This window comes from Cynocephalus volans, chromosome 1, assembly GCF_027409185.1.
Source record: "Cynocephalus volans isolate mCynVol1 chromosome 1, mCynVol1.pri, whole genome shotgun sequence".
NCBI lineage: Eukaryota > Metazoa > Chordata > Mammalia > Dermoptera > Cynocephalidae > Cynocephalus > Cynocephalus volans.
This window is the reverse complement of record NC_084460.1, coordinates 75,077,576-75,100,387: the sequence shown is the minus strand read 5'-3', so window position 1 is coordinate 75,100,387 and position 22,812 is coordinate 75,077,576. Positions and strand designations below refer to the sequence as shown.

General features: G+C 37.4%; 1 protein-coding gene across 1 annotated transcript in view; it reads right to left on the bottom strand.

Moving 5' to 3' along the window:
- Positions 1 to 21,730, bottom strand: part of CPB1 (carboxypeptidase B1) — a 33,342-nt gene extending 11,612 nt beyond the window's left edge. Inside the window, exons 1-9 of the mRNA XM_063115730.1 lie at positions 21,660 to 21,730; positions 21,478 to 21,553; positions 14,998 to 15,122; positions 6,313 to 6,412; positions 6,124 to 6,225; positions 5,108 to 5,209; positions 2,243 to 2,353; positions 2,064 to 2,154; positions 1,199 to 1,401 (exon numbers count right to left, since the gene is read on the bottom strand). Of these exons, the coding sequence (XP_062971800.1) occupies positions 1,199 to 1,401; positions 2,064 to 2,154; positions 2,243 to 2,353; positions 5,108 to 5,209; positions 6,124 to 6,225; positions 6,313 to 6,412; positions 14,998 to 15,122; positions 21,478 to 21,553; positions 21,660 to 21,730 (981 nt within the window). The remainder of the gene's footprint in view (positions 1 to 1,198; positions 1,402 to 2,063; positions 2,155 to 2,242; positions 2,354 to 5,107; positions 5,210 to 6,123; positions 6,226 to 6,312; positions 6,413 to 14,997; positions 15,123 to 21,477; positions 21,554 to 21,659) is intronic.
- Positions 21,731 to 22,812: the final 1,082 nt, after the last annotated feature.

Here is a 22,812-nt window from a genome sequence, read left to right as displayed (position 1 = left end):
CTCTGGGCCCGCAGGGCTACGAGCACCCACTGGGAACACGTACAGATTGAGCAGAATTTAATTGTTCTGACTAGTAATGTTTTCCTTTAGTTTTTGGCTATGGATAGGGAAAATGGGAAGCTTTTTGAAATTTTTGTTTCTTTCAAAGAAAAAAAGACCTAGCCAACTATTAGCTATCAATTCTCTAGGAACTGGGTTATTTTTCTGTTTTGCTTTTCATAAAGTATTTACAGCATTACATGTTTTATGTGGTCTCTGAAAAAGACTGAATCTGTTAGTACAAACAACAATTTCCAGCTTTTAAAGTTGCTGGGTCTTCAGATTTATGCATTTAGATGAGCCAAATATCTATGTCATTGTCTACAGGGAATACATTTTTTTTTTTCCGTAATTCAAATGCTTTAAATCTCATACTTGCTCTTTCAGATCATTGGTTTCAACTTCTGGCAGCCAGATGTTTCATAAATTAAAGAAATATTATTTGAAGAGTTCAAACCAGCTTATTTTAAAAACTTTATGCATTGGTGGGTCAGATGTGTTCATGTGAATTGTTATAAAACTCATATTATTTAACTGTTCATGTGATTATGCCTTGATTGTCCAAGATTGCTAGTTTTTTGAGTCAGGGATACTTAAATTTCTTTGCATTGTTCTCTATATCTGGTAAAGACTCATTCATATCACTGTTCACTGATTGGTTTACTTCTGTGCCTCACCTGATCAGTGAAAGAAGCAACTTTAGGATCTCATTACTAAACCTGATACCAACCAAATCCTAATTCTTAATGACACGTGCCATGCTCTACCTAGGTCAAATCCAGCTCAAGGCAACTTGACAAAATTGACTCTGACAAAGATTATGTATGTGATCAAGGAACTTTCTTGATTATCCCAAATGCATCTGAAATGATCATGTGAGTCAGTATAGTGGTGAAGCCAGAGGAAATGGAATGACGGAATTGTCATTTTGAAGATTAGTGAATAACCACAGGTGGGGGACTATTCCCTGCATCAAAATAATATTTCTTTCAGCCAACTCCAGATTTCCTGTAAATCTGTAACACATTTTTTTTCACTTCTACTACCAAAAATCAATAAAGGAACTTCCAGAAAGTGTTCTTCTAGTTTTTTTTTTAAGGTTTAGTATTTTAAAAAATCTCCACAGTGAAATGCCATATCTACCGCCAAGGCTACTTACCAGCTCAGCATCATTCTCAGGGAGTTTGTAGTCATAGGAGTAAGGGTAGATTAGCATCTGGGAGTATGAATGGATTGTCAAGTATGCCTTGATGGAAGAGAGGTTGTCGCGGATAAAATCAGCAAGGGCCTTGGTCTCCTTTTCAGATTCTGCAGTGCGTCCACAGTAAGTGTCGTCGCAGGGACTTTGAGAGGCTCCGATTTCTGGAAAAACATATGTTGTTGTTATTGGCAAATGACCACCTACTGAAGTTCTCACAGGGGATGTTTCAAACTTTCAAATTAAGGATTTAAAAATAAGTTGTTTTCACAGAAGTCCTTAAAAATCATCCTCAATTATGTATGTGTTTTAAAGTATGTATACATTTAGTCACGGATTAGGACGGTATGATTTTAAGCTCACAAGGTAAAAAGTTGCACATGAAATCACCAATGGGTCCTGTGTAGAGATACACAATGAGATAAACATAGTGTAAGAACATTAATAAGAAGGGGACAAACTAAATATCCATGAAAAGATTCTACATTACTGTGATCGTTATTAATTGCATAACAATTCTATTTAAATAATTATTTAATGTCTTCCTCCCTCTCTAGACTGTATATTCCATGAGTAGTAGGATTATGTCTGGTTTGTTCAGTCTTATGCTTCCTGCATCTAGAATAGCTGGGAACACAAAGAGTGCTCAGTGCATTTTTGTTTAATGAATTTATAAACTTTTTATTTTCTGTGCTTTTAGAAAGTTAGAACTCTAAAACAAAATTTTATAGTTTTTCTTGTTTTAGACACTGTTGTGTTTTCTTACGTTATTTTTCCTCTTATGTTTTTCAACTGATGGATGCAAAATGGTCAGCCAAATACTTACGGCACCAACCGGCATCAAAATTTCTGTTAAGGTCTGTGCCTCTGCAGGAAGTTCCGGCCTGGGTGGAGCGGGTCTTTCTCCACATTCGGTTCTGAAAGAGGATTATACGGTTAGGACAAGTGTAATAGAAAGTGGTTGGTTTTAATTTCATCAGCCCCTCTCAGTACTGGTTCATATACCTTGGTCCAGGTGTAGATGTAGCCATCAATATTGAGTACAGGCACGACATAAAAGTCTAACTTGTCGAGAAGATCTGTTGTGTGGCTGTCAAGTCCATAGGTGCGGACAGCCTGTATGTGAATTACAAAGCAGAATTTCCTTAAAAAATTAGAGTGCATGATGCTGCTAAGATGTACACAGACTGGATGAATGTTGACTTTGGTAATGAAAATGGTATCCCCTATTGAGATAGACAATATTAATGTTTAAATAGCAGTCAACAAATTGCTAGTGATATTTTTGTTTACAATTGTTTCTAATTCTTCTCTGCTTCCAGGATACTTCTATTTCATCCATATATAACACAAAATTATTACTTTTTATTTTAACTTTTTAGTTTAAAGATGAACAGAAATTTAATACAATTAAAGACTTTTAAAGAACACACAGTCACTTGTCACTTGATGACAGGGTTACATTCTTAGAAATGTGTCATTAGGTGACTTTATCTTGTGTGAACATCATAGAGTGAACTTACACAAACCTAGATGGTATAGCCTCCTACATACCTAAGCTATATGGTATAGCCTATTGCTCTTATGTGAATAATACACTGAGTTATGACATTACAATGGCTACAATGTCACTAGGCAATAAAAGTTTTTCATCTCCATTATAATCTTATGGGACCACCAGGATACATGCAGTCCATCGTTGACCCAAACATTATGCAGCATGTGACTATACATATTCAATTCCTTTGAGATAACAGCTGCAATAACTTTTTCTCAACATTAGTAAGTCCTGGTCCTAGTAAGTAAGGAATGTCTATGGGTGGCTACGCATGTTCTGACTAATATCATCTAGGAATTTATTTTCTCTGAAAGCTCTTGTAGCTGATCTCACTAGAGGGAGTGCCTGACATGGAAGGAAAATAAGAATGCCTCCCATTATTTAGTGAGTTCACACTGATGGATTTTGGGGAGGCTCTCGCCAACTCTCCAAGCTGCATAATGATGGGAGTCTCCTTTTTTGTTTTCTCTCTTGAGAAGGGAATCCCGTTAAGGGACCAGTTCTCCTCTGTTGAGTAATGTGGACACATCTACCAATGAAGGACATCACGCCCGTTTAATATGTTCTTAGTCATGATCCCTCTGCTCCAGCATCATATTAAACTTAAATCCAACCCTTCCCTAGGTTTGCTTGAACAAACTTTAAAATATATAAGCCTTTTTGTGAACAGCTTTTATATTCTCTTTGGGCTCTATACTTATATATTCATTACAATCAGGCACAATAAAGCATACTCTTTAGATGGAGAAGCTCTAGAACCATGTTCTTTTAATGGTCTATAAATTGGAGATAATGATAAAATCTAATTCTAAAATCCAATTTTCTCCTTCTAAAGGGCAGATGGTGAGCTACTTGTTGAAGTTAAGTGATGCTAGTTGGATACATATCATGTCTAGAAACCAAGACCATAACAAATAAATACAGAAACGCTTCACACAAGATAAATTATGTTGTATATAATAATATTCTTATAATTTTATGGCACTTCCATGTTTTTAACTTTTAATTTTGAAATAATTTTAGATTTATAGTATGGTATAATAGTATAGGGAATTCTCATATACCTTTCACCCATCTTCCTCTAATGTTACCATCTTACATATCGATGGTACAATTATCAGAGAGAAGAAATTAACATGGGTACAACAATATAAACTAAGCGATAGGTTTTATTCAGATTTCACTAGTTTTTCCACTAATGTCCTTTTCTATTCTAGGATCCAATCTAGGATCGCACATTGCCTTTGGTTGAATGTCTCCTTAGTCTCCTCTGGTCTGTGATAGTTCCTCAGTTTTTCTCTATCTTTTATGACTCTGACACTGTTGAAGAATACTGGTCAGGGTATTTTGCAGAATGTCCCTCAATTTGAGTTTGTCTGATTTTTTTCATTAATTTTTTTTATGATCAGAGGGAAGTTAATGCATTTTGGGGAAGACTATCACAATGGTGATGTGTCTTTTCAGTGCTTGATATGAGGGGGTATATGATATCTACAAGTCTTATTTATTACTGGTGATGTTAACCTTTATCTCTTGGTTAAGGTATTTTCTGCTAGGTTTCTCCAATGTAAGTTTTCCTTTGTAATGAATACATTTTGGGGAGATATACTGTGAGACTGTTCGAATACCCTGTTTCTCTGTATACTTTTACCTACTAATTTTGCATCCATCTATGGGTTTGCCTGGAATGATTATTACTGTGGTGTTCTAATGGTGCTTTTATATTTTGCTCATTCTTTGTACATATATTAGTTGTAATTGTTCTGCAAGAAAGAGTTGTTCCTTCTTTTTTATTTGTTTATTGAATCATCTATTTATATCAGTACGGTCACATGGATATTTAAAAACGTTAATTTTAAAAGGGCTTTTACATATATCTTACCACTAGAATTATAAGGAATGAAAAACAATATCCCTTAGAGTAAGTACTACCATGCACTATTTTATTCTGAAGTATAGAATGATTATTATCCAGGAGAAAATGATCAAGTTGGTGGTTTATCCACAACCATTAACTTTTAAATGACCAAATCCACTATACTGGCTGTTAGCCTCTCCACCAAAGGTGGGTGACAAAGTTCTGATGAGTGAAATTCAAATAAGTAAAGTTTTATAACTGTTTTAAAATCTTGCCTTATAAAGGTCTGTGGGTGAAAGTTGAAACTAATTCCCCCAAAAAGGGAACTTAAAATGTGAATATTATTCTCTGTTATTATTCTCTCTTATTATAGATAGGTTATAAAGAGATTAATTGAAATTAGAAAAAAATACTCTCTACTTCCCTTTGCCAAAAAATCACTCTATATACTAACCTCTTTCACAAACCACTGGCAAAATGCAGGAGAAATCCACTCTCTGGCGTGGAAGCCACAGTCCATGAAAATAGCAGGCTTATTTGATCCAGCTTTGCCAACCTATTGCAAACAAAAGTAAAAGGGAAACTGTGATTCATCATGTGGCTTTCAAGGGCTGACATTCACTACCCATCTGGGCTTTGGACTCAACAGGTGAAAACTGACAGAAACAAGAGATATAGCCCATGATTAAATTAAAATATGATACCAGTGCAGTATGTTCTTGCCTCTAGATGCTCACAATGTTTGAGCTGAAAGCTTACATGGCTGTTTATTATTTTTATTAAGCTTGACAAGCTCATATTTTCAGACGATGCTTGATTACCCTATTTAATTGTACTCACATGGAGGTTATTTTCAGCTGCTATTATTAGGTGACATGACCAAGGCAACTGGATGAGTAATGAGAAGTAATCATGGTTGTTGCTAATCTTTTTTTTTTTTTTTTTTTTTAAATTTTATTTTGTCGATATACATTGTGGAGTTGTTGCTAATCTTGTAAGAATTTTTCCTTCTCTCCACTTATTCTTTGTCTTTTTATTTCCTTCATTAGAATTACATGACAAAAATGGCATTGGGGGTGACAGAAACAAATTGTTAATATGCTTTGTAATGTTGTCTGATAGACGTGAAGTTTATGAACCTCTTTAGCAAATGGATTTGCAAACAACAGCTGGAAGAGAAGAATATCATCAAGGTGGATGATCATTTACATTGCTTACAGGAATGTGGTTAAATTTATAGAACTCTTATTTTATTGCATTTTTCCTTTTGAATAAATCAAAATAATGATTTAGAAATCCACGTATGACAAAAGAAGCTGGGGAAGGTGTTTGACTTCCTGGGGGATATAGAAAGGAAAAGAGTTATAACAATGTTTAGGAGAAGTGTGTCTGTGGAACAGATGTTAATGTGTTAGAATTCATTGATTTAAAGCCCTCAGACATGGCAAGGTCATGGTTAAAAATGATTACCTTGAGGAGGTAGATAGTGCGTCCTTCAAAGGTAGTTCCTAAGACACTGCGAGAGATGAGGTCTGGATTTTCAGTGGCGACTTGTTCAGTCCAAGCCTCTATCTACCAAATGGAACCATTTGTGGATTAATGAGAAATCCTTGGTTCAATTCCCAAAGCAATGTCTGTCTAAATATGCGCACATCGTACCGATTCCCAGTTGTTGTACTTCTCATAACTGTGTCCAGTTGCACGGACCCGGCTGTCAAACTGAGCCTCCAGCGTGGATCTCAGGTTGCTCATCAGTACCCTGCAATGGACCAGAGGGGGTGCTCCTGTGAACATATGTATATTCTTCCCCGTGAACACACCTAGAACCCCAGAGCTGCTGCTTTAATAGATATATTCTCCATGGATTCTCATGTTGTCGTCTGATTATTCCTGCTGACTTTCAGCCTGAGGTGCGCAAGGGAGATTGTTACTGATCACAAAAAGTGAGTAAGCCATTGAAAAGGACACTGCAGAGTGCAGAAAAAACAGGCTCTTCCTTGGCCCAAACTTTGCATATTTGAGTGTCCTTAGACTCTAAACTTGGAAAATGGTCTAAAATGGGTCTGGGCCTTGGGCTTCTATGCAACAGTACGTACTTGAGTCCTATGTGTGGTCTTTCTTCCTCAGGATTTTCCTGATTTTAGCACTAAAAGTCCCATGTCCCAGGAACCTAATCAGTCCCAGGAAAATGGAAACAGTTGGTCACCTGGGGCCTATTTTCAGGTATTGGGAAAAACAGCTTGGTGGCTGGAAATTCAGAACTAGCTAAAGACTTATTAGGCAAAAAATACTGGGTTTAAAGAACTCGTTTCCACTTTTCTATCTTTCAGCTGGTTTAAAGTAATCTAAGAATGGTTCTGCAGCAAGGTAATATAAAAAAAATTGGTGACAGAAACTTTGAGGCCTGCCTATTTCTATACATGTGTGGTTTAGATGAAAGCTCCTATTGTAAGAGGCAGGCCTGAAGGTGTGGGTGGGTGTGACTTCATTTCCTTTTGCTACTTTGAGTGGAAAGTATGTTTGAAAGGGACAAAATTTTATGAGCGTTAATGTCCTTGATCACAGCACTGTGTATATTACAGACAGAGGCCAGTTTGTCAAAACCTCTATTATCCACAGTCAAGCCTTGAAATGGTTTTATCTGACACACAGAGAATTGCAGCCACACATCAAAAGTCTGCCTCTCCTCCGGCTGCCAAGGGCATTCTGATGAAGTATGTCAGGGACATCCTCTGAACCTCCCTCTTGATCGCTCCTTCATTTGATGAACTTGGGTATAAACTTGTGTCCTTCTATGGAACAATAAATTAATACTAAATGGTATCCACGTCCTAGCAAAAGGCAAATACTGTCTTAAAAGCAGTATTTTTTAAGAAAAGGAAAAGGAGCAGGTTTTAAAATTTATCCTATGGAAAGAAAATTTTCCATTGAGCAGCCCTCAATACTTTGTTAGTGTATTTGTTTTCTGTGGCTGCTGTAAATTGCCACGGACTTAGTGGCTTAAAACAACATAAATTTATTTTTGTATAGTTTAGTAGGTTAGTCTAACACAGATTTCACTGGACTAAAAGCAAGGTGTCAACAAGGATGTGTTTTTTTCTGGAGGCTCTAGGGGGGAATTGTATTCGTTGCCTTTTTCAGCTGCTAGAGGTCACCTGCAATCCTTGGCTGTGGACCTCGTCCGTCTCCAAAGCTAGCAACAGCGACGCGAGTCCCTCTTTCATCCAATCACTGGGACCTCCTCTTCTGCCTCATTCTTCCACTTTTAAGAACTCTTGTAATTACGTTGAACCAATCTGGACAATGCAGGATAATCTCCCCATTTTAAAGTCAGCTGATTAGGAATCTTAAGTTTACATATAACCTCAATTCCTCTTTGCGATGCAATATAACATGTTCAGATGTTCTGGGGATTAGGAGGCAGACATTTCCAGGGACCGTAAATCTGCCTGCTACAGCTAGGAACAATGATCATAGTAAGTGCCAGAGTTCTATTCGATACCCCAACTTGATTATTAGAGAAGAGGGTGGAAGTAGAAGGAATCCTGAATTAGAAATAAAAAGTTCAAGGTCATAGTTGTGCCTAATTCATAAGTTGTCTTTCGAAAAGGCATATAGTCTCTGGGCTTTAATTTTATAAATTTTAGAATGGAGACATTTGATTAGTGGATATTCCTTTTCAATTCTAAAACACACTGAATTGACTGAAATCCATAGGCCTTTGTCATTCACATAGCTGTCACCCAAGGTTTATAAAAAACATCAAGTTTTGCCAGTTACCACCTTCATGAACTCCAGGAAAACATGGAGGAAACTAAAGCCTAGACTAGAGATAGTTTAGGAAAATGATTTTCAAGGATAATCAAAAACGAAGAACAGACAAACAAAGTTTACAAAGCAAGCAAAACAAAAACCTAAAAACTTAAAAAAAACAAAATCCAAGAGGAAGTTGTAAATGACATCGATTTTCACTTTAACAAGATTTCCCATCGTTAGTGAGCAAGTAAATATCATATAGGTCACATGGCTTTTTAGTGGGTGCCCAGAGAAAAGACATTATCAGTTAATTGCTCCCAGGCATTCCACAGCCTCAAGACTTTGAGTACACATCTGTATCTAAGGCCATAACCGTGGCTATCTCTGATTTATCAGGAAGCATTTCTAGGTAGAGAGAGCAGCAAAGCTTCCAGAGCATATCACTACCCTTTCACCTGTACCCTACCCTCAAATTCAAATTATTTAGAAGAATCAGTGACTATGTAGGGGCTAGTGCTTTGTTTGGTACTAAGAAGAGACATTCTGCTAAAGTTATTACTGTGTTAAATATTAAATATCAATAACCAGGACAAAGAAGCATAAAGAATCAGTTAGTTAAATTTAAGATGGCACCCAAGGGTAAAAGTGCCCTCTAGTAACTTGCAAAACAGCATCAGAATGAGGTTGAAATGTGGTGCTGACATTTGCCTGAAGGCAGGGAATTGACCTCAAACGATCCTCTCCAGTCCTGTGATTATTTTATTTTATTAGTTTTAGGACAAAGTACTACTTTAGCTACATTACAAAATACTGTTACTAAGTAATGAGCTTCTATTCTAGAAGATTAAAACAATGCTTCTTAATATAATAGGGACTGCATTACAGCTCCAAAATACAGAGGCATGTATACTAGTTGATACTTTTATATGCTCCTTTTGTAGTGTCATCCAATTTTTTCTTCTCCTTTTTTTTTTTTAAACATGCAAGCAAATTAGATAACAGGGACTGCCAACAAAGCAAGGAACACAAAGTTTGAGAAGAAAAGAGAGAAATGGCTGAGTTATATCCCTCTTTCAGATTCCTGAAGATGGAATATTTGCTCAGTTCCTGGACTATGTGCCCATTGCTATTGAAGAACACTGCTGTGTGCCCATTTCTATCCAAGGACATTTTCATGTGTGTCTTTGAAATATGCACAAAAATGATGTCATAGGTATTAGCAACAGTCAGTCTCTCACTGGATCAAATAGGGTGGACAACCTTCCTGCAAGTTGTAGAAAGAAATTCTGCAGAGGCCACCCAGCAAAAGGTTCTGTAAACTTAGCCTCAGAACCATAAATTGGAAATTTATACCATCCAATTCCTAGTCTTTCTGTAACTAAGGGTGCAATTTAGGCATTTCAAACTATATCTTTTTTTTGCACACATTTTGAATTTTTTCCCATGTAATTCAGGTTCTAACTAAAGCTGCCAAATGATGTGAGTCTTGGTGAGGAGGATTAGAATCACTGAAAAAAGCTATTTTGGTGGAATTTTTGCAGAAGATGGTTTCTGATATGTACAAACACAACTGCAAGTTCTTGCCAGCAGGAAACTGTCTAAATACAAATTAGTTACCATATGAGGTAATAATGGGATGCTCAGGGACTGCTTGCAGCCCCAGCAATGATATTGCTGGTGTGCTTCTTGAGCATTTCTAGGGACTTATTATTATTTAATATTTAGAAAATTATATGCCAACAAATGTGCTAAGCAGTGAACAGAGAAGCAAAATGAACAAGATCTTAGCCCTCAGGGAATGTCCTATTTTCTAGATAACATTCATACACAATTCCCAAAAAGTTTACCACCAAAAAAGGAAGTGGATTTTCTATCTGATAAATGGAGATTGAAATGCGATTGGAAGTCATTTCACTGGTCTGTGATACCAGTAGAACTAGGACATCATTCAGGGGGCCGGATCAGTCTGTGGTCGCTGATCTTCCTTTGTCTTTCTTAAAGAATTATAAAGAAATTGTCATCTTTTTGAATGTGACTGAAGGCTTCTAAAGACTAGGATTTTAGGTGTCCTTCCTAGGACACCTAAAAGAAGAGGAAAATGTCATAGATATGAATCTTAATCACATTTTGAAACTTACTGGGTTATATCTTTGTTTTAAGAAGACAGTCAGTTCTTAAGGTCACATTTTGACACTTTCCTCAGGCAGAAGCAGGTAGCTAAGCTATGTGAGGCATAATAATGGGGTGAAACCTAACAGTTTCTGATGACCCTTAAAAAATGTATAATCTTCCTCTTTGTACAACAGGAAACCATAGCAGTATTCTTAGCAATAGTAATAACAGCTGCAATTTATTTACATATTGTTTCATTTTATTTTCACATCAGCCCTTTGAGAGAGGCATTATATCTTCATTTTATGGGTAAGGAAATGAAGCTCAGAAAGGTTAAGCAAATCACCCAGTGTTACATAACTGGAAAGCTGCAGAGCCAGGATTGGAATCTGGTCTTTTTTTCCAAAGCATTACTTTTTGCACTCTCCTACCGTACTCCTTCTGATGGAGGTACACATTTTATAGGTGACAATTCTGACATCTTCACTGGTACAAATACTATTCTTTTATATTAGTAAGATGTGAAAAACAAGAGAAAATTTCTAATGTTAAAATTATGTAGTTCACATTTTCGCAAAACATAATGGAGACTGGAGCCTGTGGTAGGGGACTGCTAAGTAAGCATGAATGTCTAGGACCAGAGCCCAAAACTTCCTCTGCTCCTCCCTGATCCACCACCCTCTGGAGGAAGAACTCTTTTTTGTACTATGAACCTAATTTCTTCCTTCTCTCTCACAAAAATGCCTCCAGGTCAGCATGGTCTCTCCCACTTCTAAGCCTTAGCATATGGTCTGTTCTCTGCCTAAAGTGTGATTTTTTTTTTTTGTCTTTGTCTGGCTAACTCCTATTTATCCTTCAATTCTCAGCTAAAGCTTCATTTCCTAGGACAGCCATTTCTGTTGCTTATAACAAAATACCTGAAACTGGGTGATTTGTAAGAAAATGAAATTTATTGCTTACAGTTTGGGAGGCTAGGAAGTCCAAAGTTCAGGAAACACATCTGGTGAAGGCTTTCTTTTGTGGTGACTTCAGTGATGGCAGGGTATCACATTGTGAAATGGTGGAGTGGAGAGAGCAAAAGACTAACCTCTTAATTCACTCCCTTTTAAAACTCCTCCACAACAAGCTCAAGGACAAAGACCATATCTCAATAGATGCTGAAAAAGCATTTGACAAAAGTCAACATTTCTTCATGATAAAGACTCTCAACAAATTAGGTATAGAAGGAAAATATCTTGACACAATAAAAGCCATTTATGACAAGCCCACCACCAGTATTACTCTGAATGGGGAAAAATTGAAGGCCTTCCCCTTAAGGAGCGGAACAAGACAAGGATGTCCACTCTCATCACTCCTATTCAACATAGTGCTGGAGGTACTAGCTAGAGCAATCAGGCAAGAGAAAGAAATAAAGGGAATCCAGATTGGAGAAGATGAAGTCAAACTTTCCCTGTTTGCAGATGACATGATACTATACGTAGAAAAAAACTCCTAGAGCTGGTTAATAACTTCAGTAATGTAACAGGATACAAAATAACTGCCCAGAAATCAGTAGCATTTATATACTCAAATAATGAATTAACAGAAAGAGAAATAAAGAAAATAAGCCCATTTACAATTGTCACCAAAAAAAATATGATACCTAAGGATCAATTTAACCAAGGAGGTTAAAGACCTCTACAATGAGAATTCCAAACCACTTCTGAAAGTAATTAAAGAAGACACAAAAAGATGGAAAGATATTCCATGCTCTTGGATTGGAAAAATTAACATTGTGAAAATGTCTATACTACCCAAAGTGATCTACAGATTCAATGCAATCCCCATCAAATACCAATGACATTCTTCACAGAAATGGAAAAAACAATCTTACCTTTCCTATGGAAAAACAAAAGACCCTGAACAGCCAAAGAAATCCTGAGCAAAAAAAATAAAGCTTGTGGCATAACTCTGTCTGACTTCAAATTATACTGCAAAGCTGTTGTAACCAAAACAGCATGGTACTGGTACAAAAATAGTCATTCTGACCAGTGGAGTAAATAGAGAACCTAGAAATCACTCCTCAGGCTTATAGCCATCTGATATTAGACAAAGACAGCAAAAACCTACATTGGGGTAAAGATTGCCTCTTCAACAAGTGGTGCTGGGAAAACTGGATATCCACTTGCAGAAGAATGAAACTAGATATGCATCTCTCACCATACACTAAAATCAACTCAAAATGGATTGAAGACCTATGTATAAGACCTGAAAATATAGGTGAAACACTTCAACAATTAGGTGTGGGCACAGGCTTTATGAACATGAGCCCCAAAGCCCAAGCAATAAAAGAAAAAATAAACAAATGGGACTATATCAAACTAAAAAGTTTCTGCACAGCAAAGGAAACAATTAACAGAGTGAAAAGACAACCTACGGAGTGAGAGAAAATTTTTTTGCTAACTACATATCTGACAAGGGACTAATATCCAGAATATACATAGGACTCAAGCAATTATACAGTTAAAAAAAAAAAAAAAGAGCCAATTAAAAAATGGGCAAAGGAGCTTAATAGCCATTTTTCAAAGGAAGACATACAAATGGCCAACAGATACATGAAAAAATGCTCAACATCACTAGTCATCAGGGAAATGCAAATTAAAACCACATTGAGATACCACCTCACTCCAGTTAGACTGGCTATAATCAAAAAGATGGTGAATAACAAATGCTGGCGAGGGTGTGGAGAGAAGGGAACACTACTGCACTGTTGGTGGGACTATAAATTAGTACAACCACTTTGGAAAACAATTTGGAGATTTCTCAAACAACGATAGATAGATCTTCCATATGATCCAGCAATCCTTCTCCTGGGTATATATCCAGAGGAATGGAAATCATCATGTTGAAGGGATACCTGCACTCCCATGTTTATTGCAGCTGTTTGCAATAGCCAAGATATGGAACCAATGTAAATGTCCATCAGTAGATGATTGGATAAGGAAACTGTGGTATATATACATTATGGAATACTACTCTGCCATAGAAAGAATGAAATACTCCCATTTGCAACAACATGGATGAGCCTGGGAAAACTTATGTTGAGTGAAACGAGCAAAGCACAGAGGGATAAATACTGCATGTGCTCACTCATATGTGGGAGCTAAGAGAGAAAGGAAGGCAGGAAAGAAAGACCACAGTAGTGACGTGATCCAGCGGAGGGAGGGAACATTCCTAGGGCTACAAATTGGAGTGGAGGGGCATGGGGGAGGGGGAGGTAGTAGGTTGGGGGATAATTGGGAGGGGACAAAGGGTACAAAAGTAATTTCTGGTAATGGGTATGCCCCCAGTATGAATCTGGCCCTCACATCATGGGCAGGAGAGGGGACAACCAGCTTTGTATCTCATGAATATTCATAATAAATAAATAATAATAAAAAATTTAAAAAATAAAAAAAAATAAAAATAAAAATAAAACCCCTCCAAACCATGCCCATGACCACTATTTTTAATCCATTCACTACAGCGTGGTCCTATAATCTAATCCCCTGTTCAAGGCCCCACCTTCAATTACCATAATAGAATTTCCCACCTTCAATTGTTACAGTCGGGATTTAAGCTTCAGTGGGGGAGGGGGGGTGGCACCCAATCTACAGCACAGACCTTCCTGACCCCTAGACGTGGTCTATTCCCCTGAATCTCCAGCTTTTTACCCTTCTCAACATCTATTATACATTAATGCAATTCTTTGTTTAAAGTTTATCTTCCCCAAAGGAGAAGACCATATCTATCCTTTTCAGTACTTGGTACATGTACGCACTTGATCTCTATTTGTTGGATCAGCAAATGGACAACTGCCTCTACTTTGGAGGACATTCTCATCTTTAAAGCTTTAGAGGAACCAGAGTGGTATTTGAGGAGAGGAGACATGGGGTGACCAGCTTAGTCAACTCTACTCTTGGCCTTTGAGGAATCACTTTTCTTTCTTTGGATCCTTCTCTTCATGCCTTCTCCTACTATTAGAGATAGTGATGGGGCCTTAGGGAAAAAATGACAGAAGGACAGTTCAGGCTGACTTAGTCTTTTTCTTAAGCTCAAAGAGCATAAAGAGCCCTCATAGTTCATAATAGGTCTGGCTGATCATTTCTGTCCAGAAGACCTGATAAGATTTGGAGCTAAAATTGTGTCTAGCTGATAATAGCATCCATTGGTTTGGCTTGGACTCATTATCACTTGTAAAAAGCAGGTCAGATATCTGGCTGAAGATCTGAGGTTCAAGAGTCAAGACTATTTTCATTGAAGTAGTAACTCAACATAAATCGGCCAGGACTGAAGTCTTAAGGTTGGGAATTCAGGGCCAGCTCTGCCATTACCTGTCTGTGGGGCCCTGGAGAAAGTATGGTCTTGGTCTCATTTTTACCTTCTCAGTTTTATTTAAAGGCTCAGATGAAAGCATGTGTGGGAGAGAATTTTAATAGCTGTAAAACACAAACTTACTTGTATTGTAGTTCGTTCTGCTCCAGAAAGTCCTCCACACTGACAGTATCTTCTGCTTTCACACGGAAGTCAACTGTACTGTGAGATTTGATTAGTGTGGCTGAATCTGGTTTCCAAAAGTCAATCTGAATAAAGGACAAGATATACTATACTGAACACCTATAATTCAATGGGTGAATTATCATCTGTGAGCACACTATTGCTCTACTCCATTGAGTTACTTTCAAAATGAAATTATCCATGAAATCTGTTAAACATATCTCTTTTGAGTAAACATGGGCTGACACCAAGCACTTAGATGTCAATAAGAATGTTTACAAATACATACATAACCTTCATTCATTATCAACGAGCATGAAGAACATAGAGGTATTCACCATACTGCTAGTTAATTTCAGTCTTCTATAAATGCTCTTTTCCATTTATTGATTTTCTGGAACACTTGCTTTTTGTGATAGCAGTATTTGTGGTAATAGGTAAATTGTTGAATGAACGATGATGAATTAACTAGAGCCACAAAATTTAGTGCAGAGGAATTGAACTTTTCCTTTTACTTTTTAATGAACTCATTTTATGAGTCTATCTTGGAACTCAGTTCTGTGCAAGTCACAGTAATGTATGGAGCCAGGAGCATCCCTGACTTGTAGGTTTACGTCAGGAAGGAAAATGGTATCTTTCCATAGTGAATATCTTGGCACCATAATTAGAAACAAATTAGTCTTGTGGATCTAGTAATGTAATGATGTTTTCATTTATTCATCAACTATTACTGAGGACCTACTGTGTGCTAGGCTCTGTGCCTGAGATTAGGAATACACTGGTGGGCAAGTCAAACATAGCCTCTGTCTTCATGGGGTAAACTTTAGAGAAAATTAAGCACAAAATAACAGAATGATATATTTGATGATTCTAATGTTTTTATCTGTGGATGTGTGGTTTTAAATACCCCTTTTCCATGGAAAACCATTAACCCGGACATTCTGTGTCTTGTAGGTGTCTGTTTTCCTCTTCCCTCGTTGGGCTGAGTAGAGGCCTAGAAGTCTGGGGTGAACCTGACATTGGGTCTTTCTTTGCCCCTTTGTCTCACCCAATCCCTATTTAGGTGTTTGTGCACTAGTCTCAGGCTCGAGAAGTGACTGGTGTTGATATTTAGGACAATTGCTTGGAAACTTGGAAGGGAGTTTGGGCCCTTAGAGGTGTATAGCAGAAACTGATGAGGTAAGGTTTTAAGATGACTCAGTTTCAGATACACCTGTGGGGAATCCAGTAACCCATATCCTGTCCTACTAGTCTTCATACCACTGTAGAAGTCCAGTGGGTGCTAAGTCATGAATCAGGGCCATCGGGAATGCCAGGGTAATGGAGGCAGGGACACTGAGATTCCACCAGGAGGGATTCCAGAAGAAAATGTGGGACTGAAAGGAGAAAATACTGAGGTCAGATAAGGATTGGCTATGGGATGTGTCCTATTCAGTCAAAGATGGGAGGATAAAGGTGGAACTCAAATGACAGTGAGGAGGAATAAAGGCAGCCATGACAGAAACAGAGAAAGCGAGGGGCTGGTGGTGAGTTCTAGTTAGCCAGCATTGTGAAGAGAAGGGCAATGAAGATGAGCTCAATAGAAGAGAAAGCATATCTTTAAAAGTTAGCTCCGAATTTGTGTTTCTAATAAAGACCCGAGGTGGGTGAGAGAGGGAGGTGTCTCTTAAGTGCAGACAATGAGGTTTGGAGTTGGTAAAGCACATGAAATCCTGTGTGCATCTGCTGCCACCTCACAGTGCCCTGCCAAAGCACAATTGCTGGGACCTTTTAGTGTGCGCAGGGGACTCCCACTGCCAAGATCTGCATTCCTGTACCTGGGGGCTTTTTGCCCCCAAACTGGGAAAAGCCAGACTATCAGCTCCAGGCAGGCAGGCAGGCAGGAGGTACCAAAGGAAAACTCCATTCAGGCTTAACCAATGACCCTCAAAAGGGGTTTGAATACGTTAACTCCCTCACCTCTCAGGCGGGATAATTTGAAGCATATGGTTTGTACCCTTTCCTAGAATTTCCCTTGGGCTAAACTCCAGCTGTCCTCTGTGGTAGCTGGCTTAATAGTGCCCCCCTTTGTTGTCTGCCTTCTATTCTCTGTATCATTCCCCACTTCTTTACCAGTGTCCCCTGCACTTCCAAATGAAATCCTTTCCATTGAACCTTTGTTTCAGGGTCTGCTCTGGAAGAACCTATATTAAGATGCTAGCTTTCTACTCAAAGCAACAAATGCCTGTGTGATATCCTTAGTGATGGTTCTAATACAGCCCTGATTACATCTAGTGCCACTTCACAACAGCCTAATTGCTTATGAATGGTTTTCTTTCTGATATAAACTGAAAATTGCCTTCTCTAACCTCCTAAGCTCTTGTCCTTTGGTCCTAGCTCTGCCAAATATTGAAAGACTCTCTCTATATGCAGTTACCATTAAAATTCTGCTATGGGAATGATGAATTCTTTAAAAGGTGGGTGGAGGAAACTCATAAGTATGTTTCACATAAACTTGCAGACCTAATCTGAGGTTGCTTAAAAGTTACAGTTTGACATGGAGAAAATTGGTCAGTAAATCTGTCAACATCCAACACTATGGAGTGCTGCAAGTGTAGCACCAACTTATTATGCTGGAGTTAGTCCCCAGTTCTTCCTAGGAGAAACATAGTTAGATATCAGGAGCAACATGGTGGCCTCATAGCTGTTTGTCAGTGCACCAAATATGGATACAAATAATAAACTCAAAGTCATGACACAGGGAGATAAATAGGAATTTCAGGAATTACTAAAACCTCATGAATGAGATTTATATCTGAAATATGAAAATAGAGAGATATATATGATGTAAGATGTAGGGAATTTAACTATATGTTAAGAAGTAATAAAATTGAAGTTATAAAATTGTAAATGTAGGAAGCTGAGTGGCAAAGAATCATACAGAACATTAGATGATAAAGGAATATCCTTAAGTGACAGCAGTGTGAGAATATCGACTTAATCGTTAGCTAGCTAATAACTAAAGAGTCCTTCCTAAAATATATCACAAAACTAGCACAAAAACAAGATAAAGTAGCATATCAATCTTAAATTCTTCTGGGAATATGATTGGCATATGTAAGAATATATATTGGAGTTGGGATCTTTGATTCTTCACAAATCTGAACAAATTTGTTTTTTCAGATTGCATTTGAAAGTTGAGCATCTGATAGACTCTTCATTTATCTTAATGAAAGTTTCCTTTCTTGTTGGAAAAGGAAAGGACTTCTACTCTAGGCCTAATTCCAGGCAGCGGAGAGGAACTCACTGGTGTCATAGAAATGATGAGAACATTGGAAGACAGCAACCATATTACTCTAAGCATAGACAAAAATGCACCTTAAACTTGAGAAAAACAGCGTTCAAGAAAGTTTAGAGAAAAGAGAGTAGGTTTTATGGTGAATGTCTCCAATAAAGGAACAAGTGCAACCCTGATGGCAAGGAGATAAAGTCCTTACTATACAATTAGGTGAACAAGGAGGGGCTGCTGGGGTACGATGTGGTCACAGATCTCTTCAATACGTTTGGCTTTTCAAAGGACATGTTCAAACGCTGGGAGGAAGTACACATGGCCAAGGATGAATACAAAGCCTGGATGCCCTTGTAATGATCTTATCAGGAAGGCTACAGCCCAGAATATGCTCTACCCATAAGATTTCTAAGGAGAATAAAAATCTCTCTTTTAATCATGTTGGAGATAAACAGAATAAAGAAGAAATCTGTGTCCACCAGGATAAGTAAAAATATTTTCCCATATTCTGATTTAAGCAAAAATATCTTTTTTTCCCCTTTTATTTGGCCACTGGATAGTAGGGGATCCAAACCCTTGACCTTGGTATTACCAGCATCATGCTCTACCAGCCAATCCTACCTTCTTTGGAAGGAGAACATTGAAGCCCAAGGTAGATGAGGTGATCGGTGATTATACCAGCCATGTAAATTGCATTCAAAATCCCCGACTTAATGATAGTAATAATAGCAAACTCTTACATAGTCCTTACTATTAATTTCTTTTTAAATGCTTTACTTATATTAATTCTTTTAAATCTCACAACCATCCTATAAGGTAAATAATATTATCAGCCTCATCTTACAAATGAGAAAGTTGAGACCCAAAGTCCAGACAGATGTCCAAAGCTAGCAAGTGGTAGGGCCAGGAATTGAACCCAGGAAACTAATTCCAGGTTCTCTGCTCTTGGTCACCTATAAAATGCTGAATTTTAGATAACTAAAAAATACTGCAGATATGAATGCAGAACTTTCTCAGCAGTCTCAAGAAGAATCAGAGCTTGAAGGGCTCACTGGGGAGTGGAGGAGCACATCTTGGATTTCACAAATGGGAAAACAGGTGAAGCCCAGAAGCAAGAGCTCTTGGGGCCTGGCATGGATTCTGGCAAAACTGCAGAATAAACTGGAAGCAGATGGATTGTGAATGCTCAGAAAAGAAGCTGTGATCTCTGGGAGCCAGCATGGCTTAAAGCAAGAGTAAGTCAGGCCCAATTAACTTCATCTTCTTGGAAGAGACCACTAATCTGGTCGAAGGATGAATTTTGGTCTTAGTAAAACATCTGATGAAGTCTCTGCATTGACATCTGTTATAAGTCAGAAAGCGGCACAGTTAGCTGTAGGTAACATCCAAGTCACTTGGTTAGTTAAGTAAACTTACCCAAGGAGAGGAGGTTAGTATATCACTATCGGTGCTTACTGCTGTGTTTGGCACATTGGAGACTGATGATAAATATGTATTAGATGAGTGAACTGTGAAGGGGGTCTCTAATTCTGTGCTGACCCTGACCTACTTAATATTGTTCTTTATCAATGACAGATAAAAGTCAAGAAGGTGTGCTTATCGAAGTTGCTGGTGATGCAAAGTAAGGAGGAAGAATTATGTCCCTGGATGACTGAATTCGATCTCAGCATGCTGAAACAAGCAATCAAGGTAAATTTTAATGGCATAAATCTAAAATCTTGCATTTAGGGAAGAAAATCAATTAGGCAAGCACAGAGTGGGGGGATACCTTGTTTGAGGGTGGTTCATGTGAGAAAACAAAAAACAAAAAACACCTAATAATTTTGATTGAACACAGTTTTAATATAAGCTAAGAATGTTCTGTGACTGCTCAAGATGCTAAATAGAATTGTAGGCCCCATTAATAAATGTCTGCTTTACAAATGAAGGCAGGGGATGAACCTGTAGTATGTATTAATCAGAGCACACCTAGAGGCACATTGTCAATTCTGGTAGCTACACTTTAAAAAAGAAATATAGGCAGAAAGACTGAGCTGTATCCAGAGGTGACCAGAATGATCAAGAGTCTGTAAACCAGTGTTGAGAGAAATGATGGAAAGCCTGGAAAAGAGAAATCTTAGAGGTAACACAGTATTTGGCTCAGCTAGGTCTAATGGGTCAGAGTTAGTGAAGGTAGCTTTTAGCTCATATAAGGAAGAAAACAATTAGAATTATTTGAAGGCAAGTGGGCTATTCTGAAAAGTAGTGTACCTTACTATCCATGGAAGTACTCAAACAAGTTTTATTAGGGCTATCAACCAGGGATGCTATTCCCAGGAGGATATTCCAAACTTGAGCGGAAGGCTGGAATGGATGTCTTTATATTCTCTTCCAATTTTAAACTTTTGAGTCGGTGACTATGACACTCTCCAACTTCTTCTTCTTTCCTACACTCCTTAAAAGCTAAAAAATGATAATAAATAGATACATGGGTATGTAGTACCTAGCAGATTATTTTAGGTTACATATTCATGAAGAAACAGCATTGACCCAAGTAGAACTATTTGTGGTCAGCAATAGCTTCCTGTATAATATTACTACATATATAATTCAAAATGTCAGTTCTCACTCCATACTTAGAGATTTTTTTAAAAAGCAGCATAAAGATTTCTGTTTCTTGAAAGTAAAAGAGAAGTATGGAAATCACTCATGGCTTTTACCTTCTTTTCTCTTCTCATGTCATATCATTAAGGGGATCTGAATCAAGGTCATGAAAACTCAAGCTGTTTGATTTGGAATGAAAGAAAATCAAAGAGAACAGATGATACATGGGATGTGGAAATGAATTTGAAGTTGGACAAAAGCCCAGTTTTTCAGTAATATCCAAGTTGATCATTTTTCTCGTTTGCCTTATAAAGGAAGTGACTGCACATTAGATGTTCTGTGACCTTCACGACAGTTCCAACTCATCAAGTTGTCACACTCTGTTAGCTCTTTTAAAAGTTAGCATAGATTTATAACACTATTGGGCTTATGGCAATCGTGGCACTGAATGTTTTCCGAGTTAGTATTTCTTGCTACCAAAAGTGCTATAGTGAATATTTCATGTCATTCTTCCTTTGATGGAATCACAGTGCAACCTAAGATTTTAAAGTAGGTGTGAAGCAAACCTAAACTATGGAATTGTTACTTACCTGGGTGGTGCTGTCCAGTTCATGGATTAAGTTGATATCATTTTCATTTTTAACAAAGACACGGAACACCTTCTCACTGAAAGGTGAGATAGCAGAACAGAAAATTTAAAATTGGGTAATGCATCCAAATTTGGGGGCTAGCAAGGAAGAAGGATGTGCTCTTAAAGGAATTGCTTACTTACCCTTCAAAATGCTCATCAGAATTATGAGCAGATGCCAGGGCCACAGTCACCAAAACCAGGAACACCAACATTGTGTCTGACTAGGTCTATTGGGTGAGTCTTACCAGCTTTTATAATTCAGAGTGTTCTTTGTTTTCTTCTCCTGATTGTAAATAGGCACTATCAGATCTTGATTAATGGTTTTCTTGGCATTGCTGCCTTGGTAGCTGTGTGAAGTCTGAGAGAATATCTCTCTCAACACCTGTGGAAACAGAGCAAATAATCTCAAATTCAACTTACCTAATTTGGATGTCAGACCTTGAATAGTCTGGGTGTAAATGAGTTTTAAATTAAGTCTATTTTTTAGTCTTTTTTTTCCCCATTTTGAATTGTTACATACAATAAATTCTATACATTTAAGTTTAAAGTTTGGCGAGTTTTGACAAATGTATACCACATGTCATAAACATCCCAATCAAGATATAGAAGATTTCTCATCCTAATAAGTTCCTGTGAGCACCTTTCCAGTCTATTTCTGTGCTTCCCTCAGACAAATTCTACTTTGATTTCTAGCTTTATACATTAATTTTCCAGTGTGATATGTAAAGAGGTCATACCATATATATTCCTTTGTATCTGGCTTCTTTCATTCAAGATAATGTTTTTGAGATTTTTCAGTATTTTTGTTAGTATTATTGCTCTGTTCCTTCTTGTTAACAAGTGATTATCCATTGTAGGAATATACCACAATTTGTTTAGCCATTTTCATGCCAATAGATATTTATATTGTTTCCAATTTTGTATTATGAATAAAGCTGCAATAAACATTTTTGTACAAGTCTTTTTGTCAACATATTTCACTTGGATGAGGGATAAATATCTACATGAAATTGCTAAATAATAATGTACATATAGGTTTAATATTATAAGACTCTGCCAAACATTTTCCCATAGTGGTTATACAGTTTTAAGTTTTCATCAGTATATAGTTGCTCTGCATTCTCTCCAGTGTTTTGGTATTTTTAGTCTTTAATTTTGATAATTCTAGTGAGTGTGAAGTGGTACCTAATTATGATTTTAATTCACATTTTCCTGATGACTAACAATGTTGAACATATCATGTGTTTATTGACTTTTTGTAAATCCTCTTTTGTAAAGCATCTTTTGAAGTCTT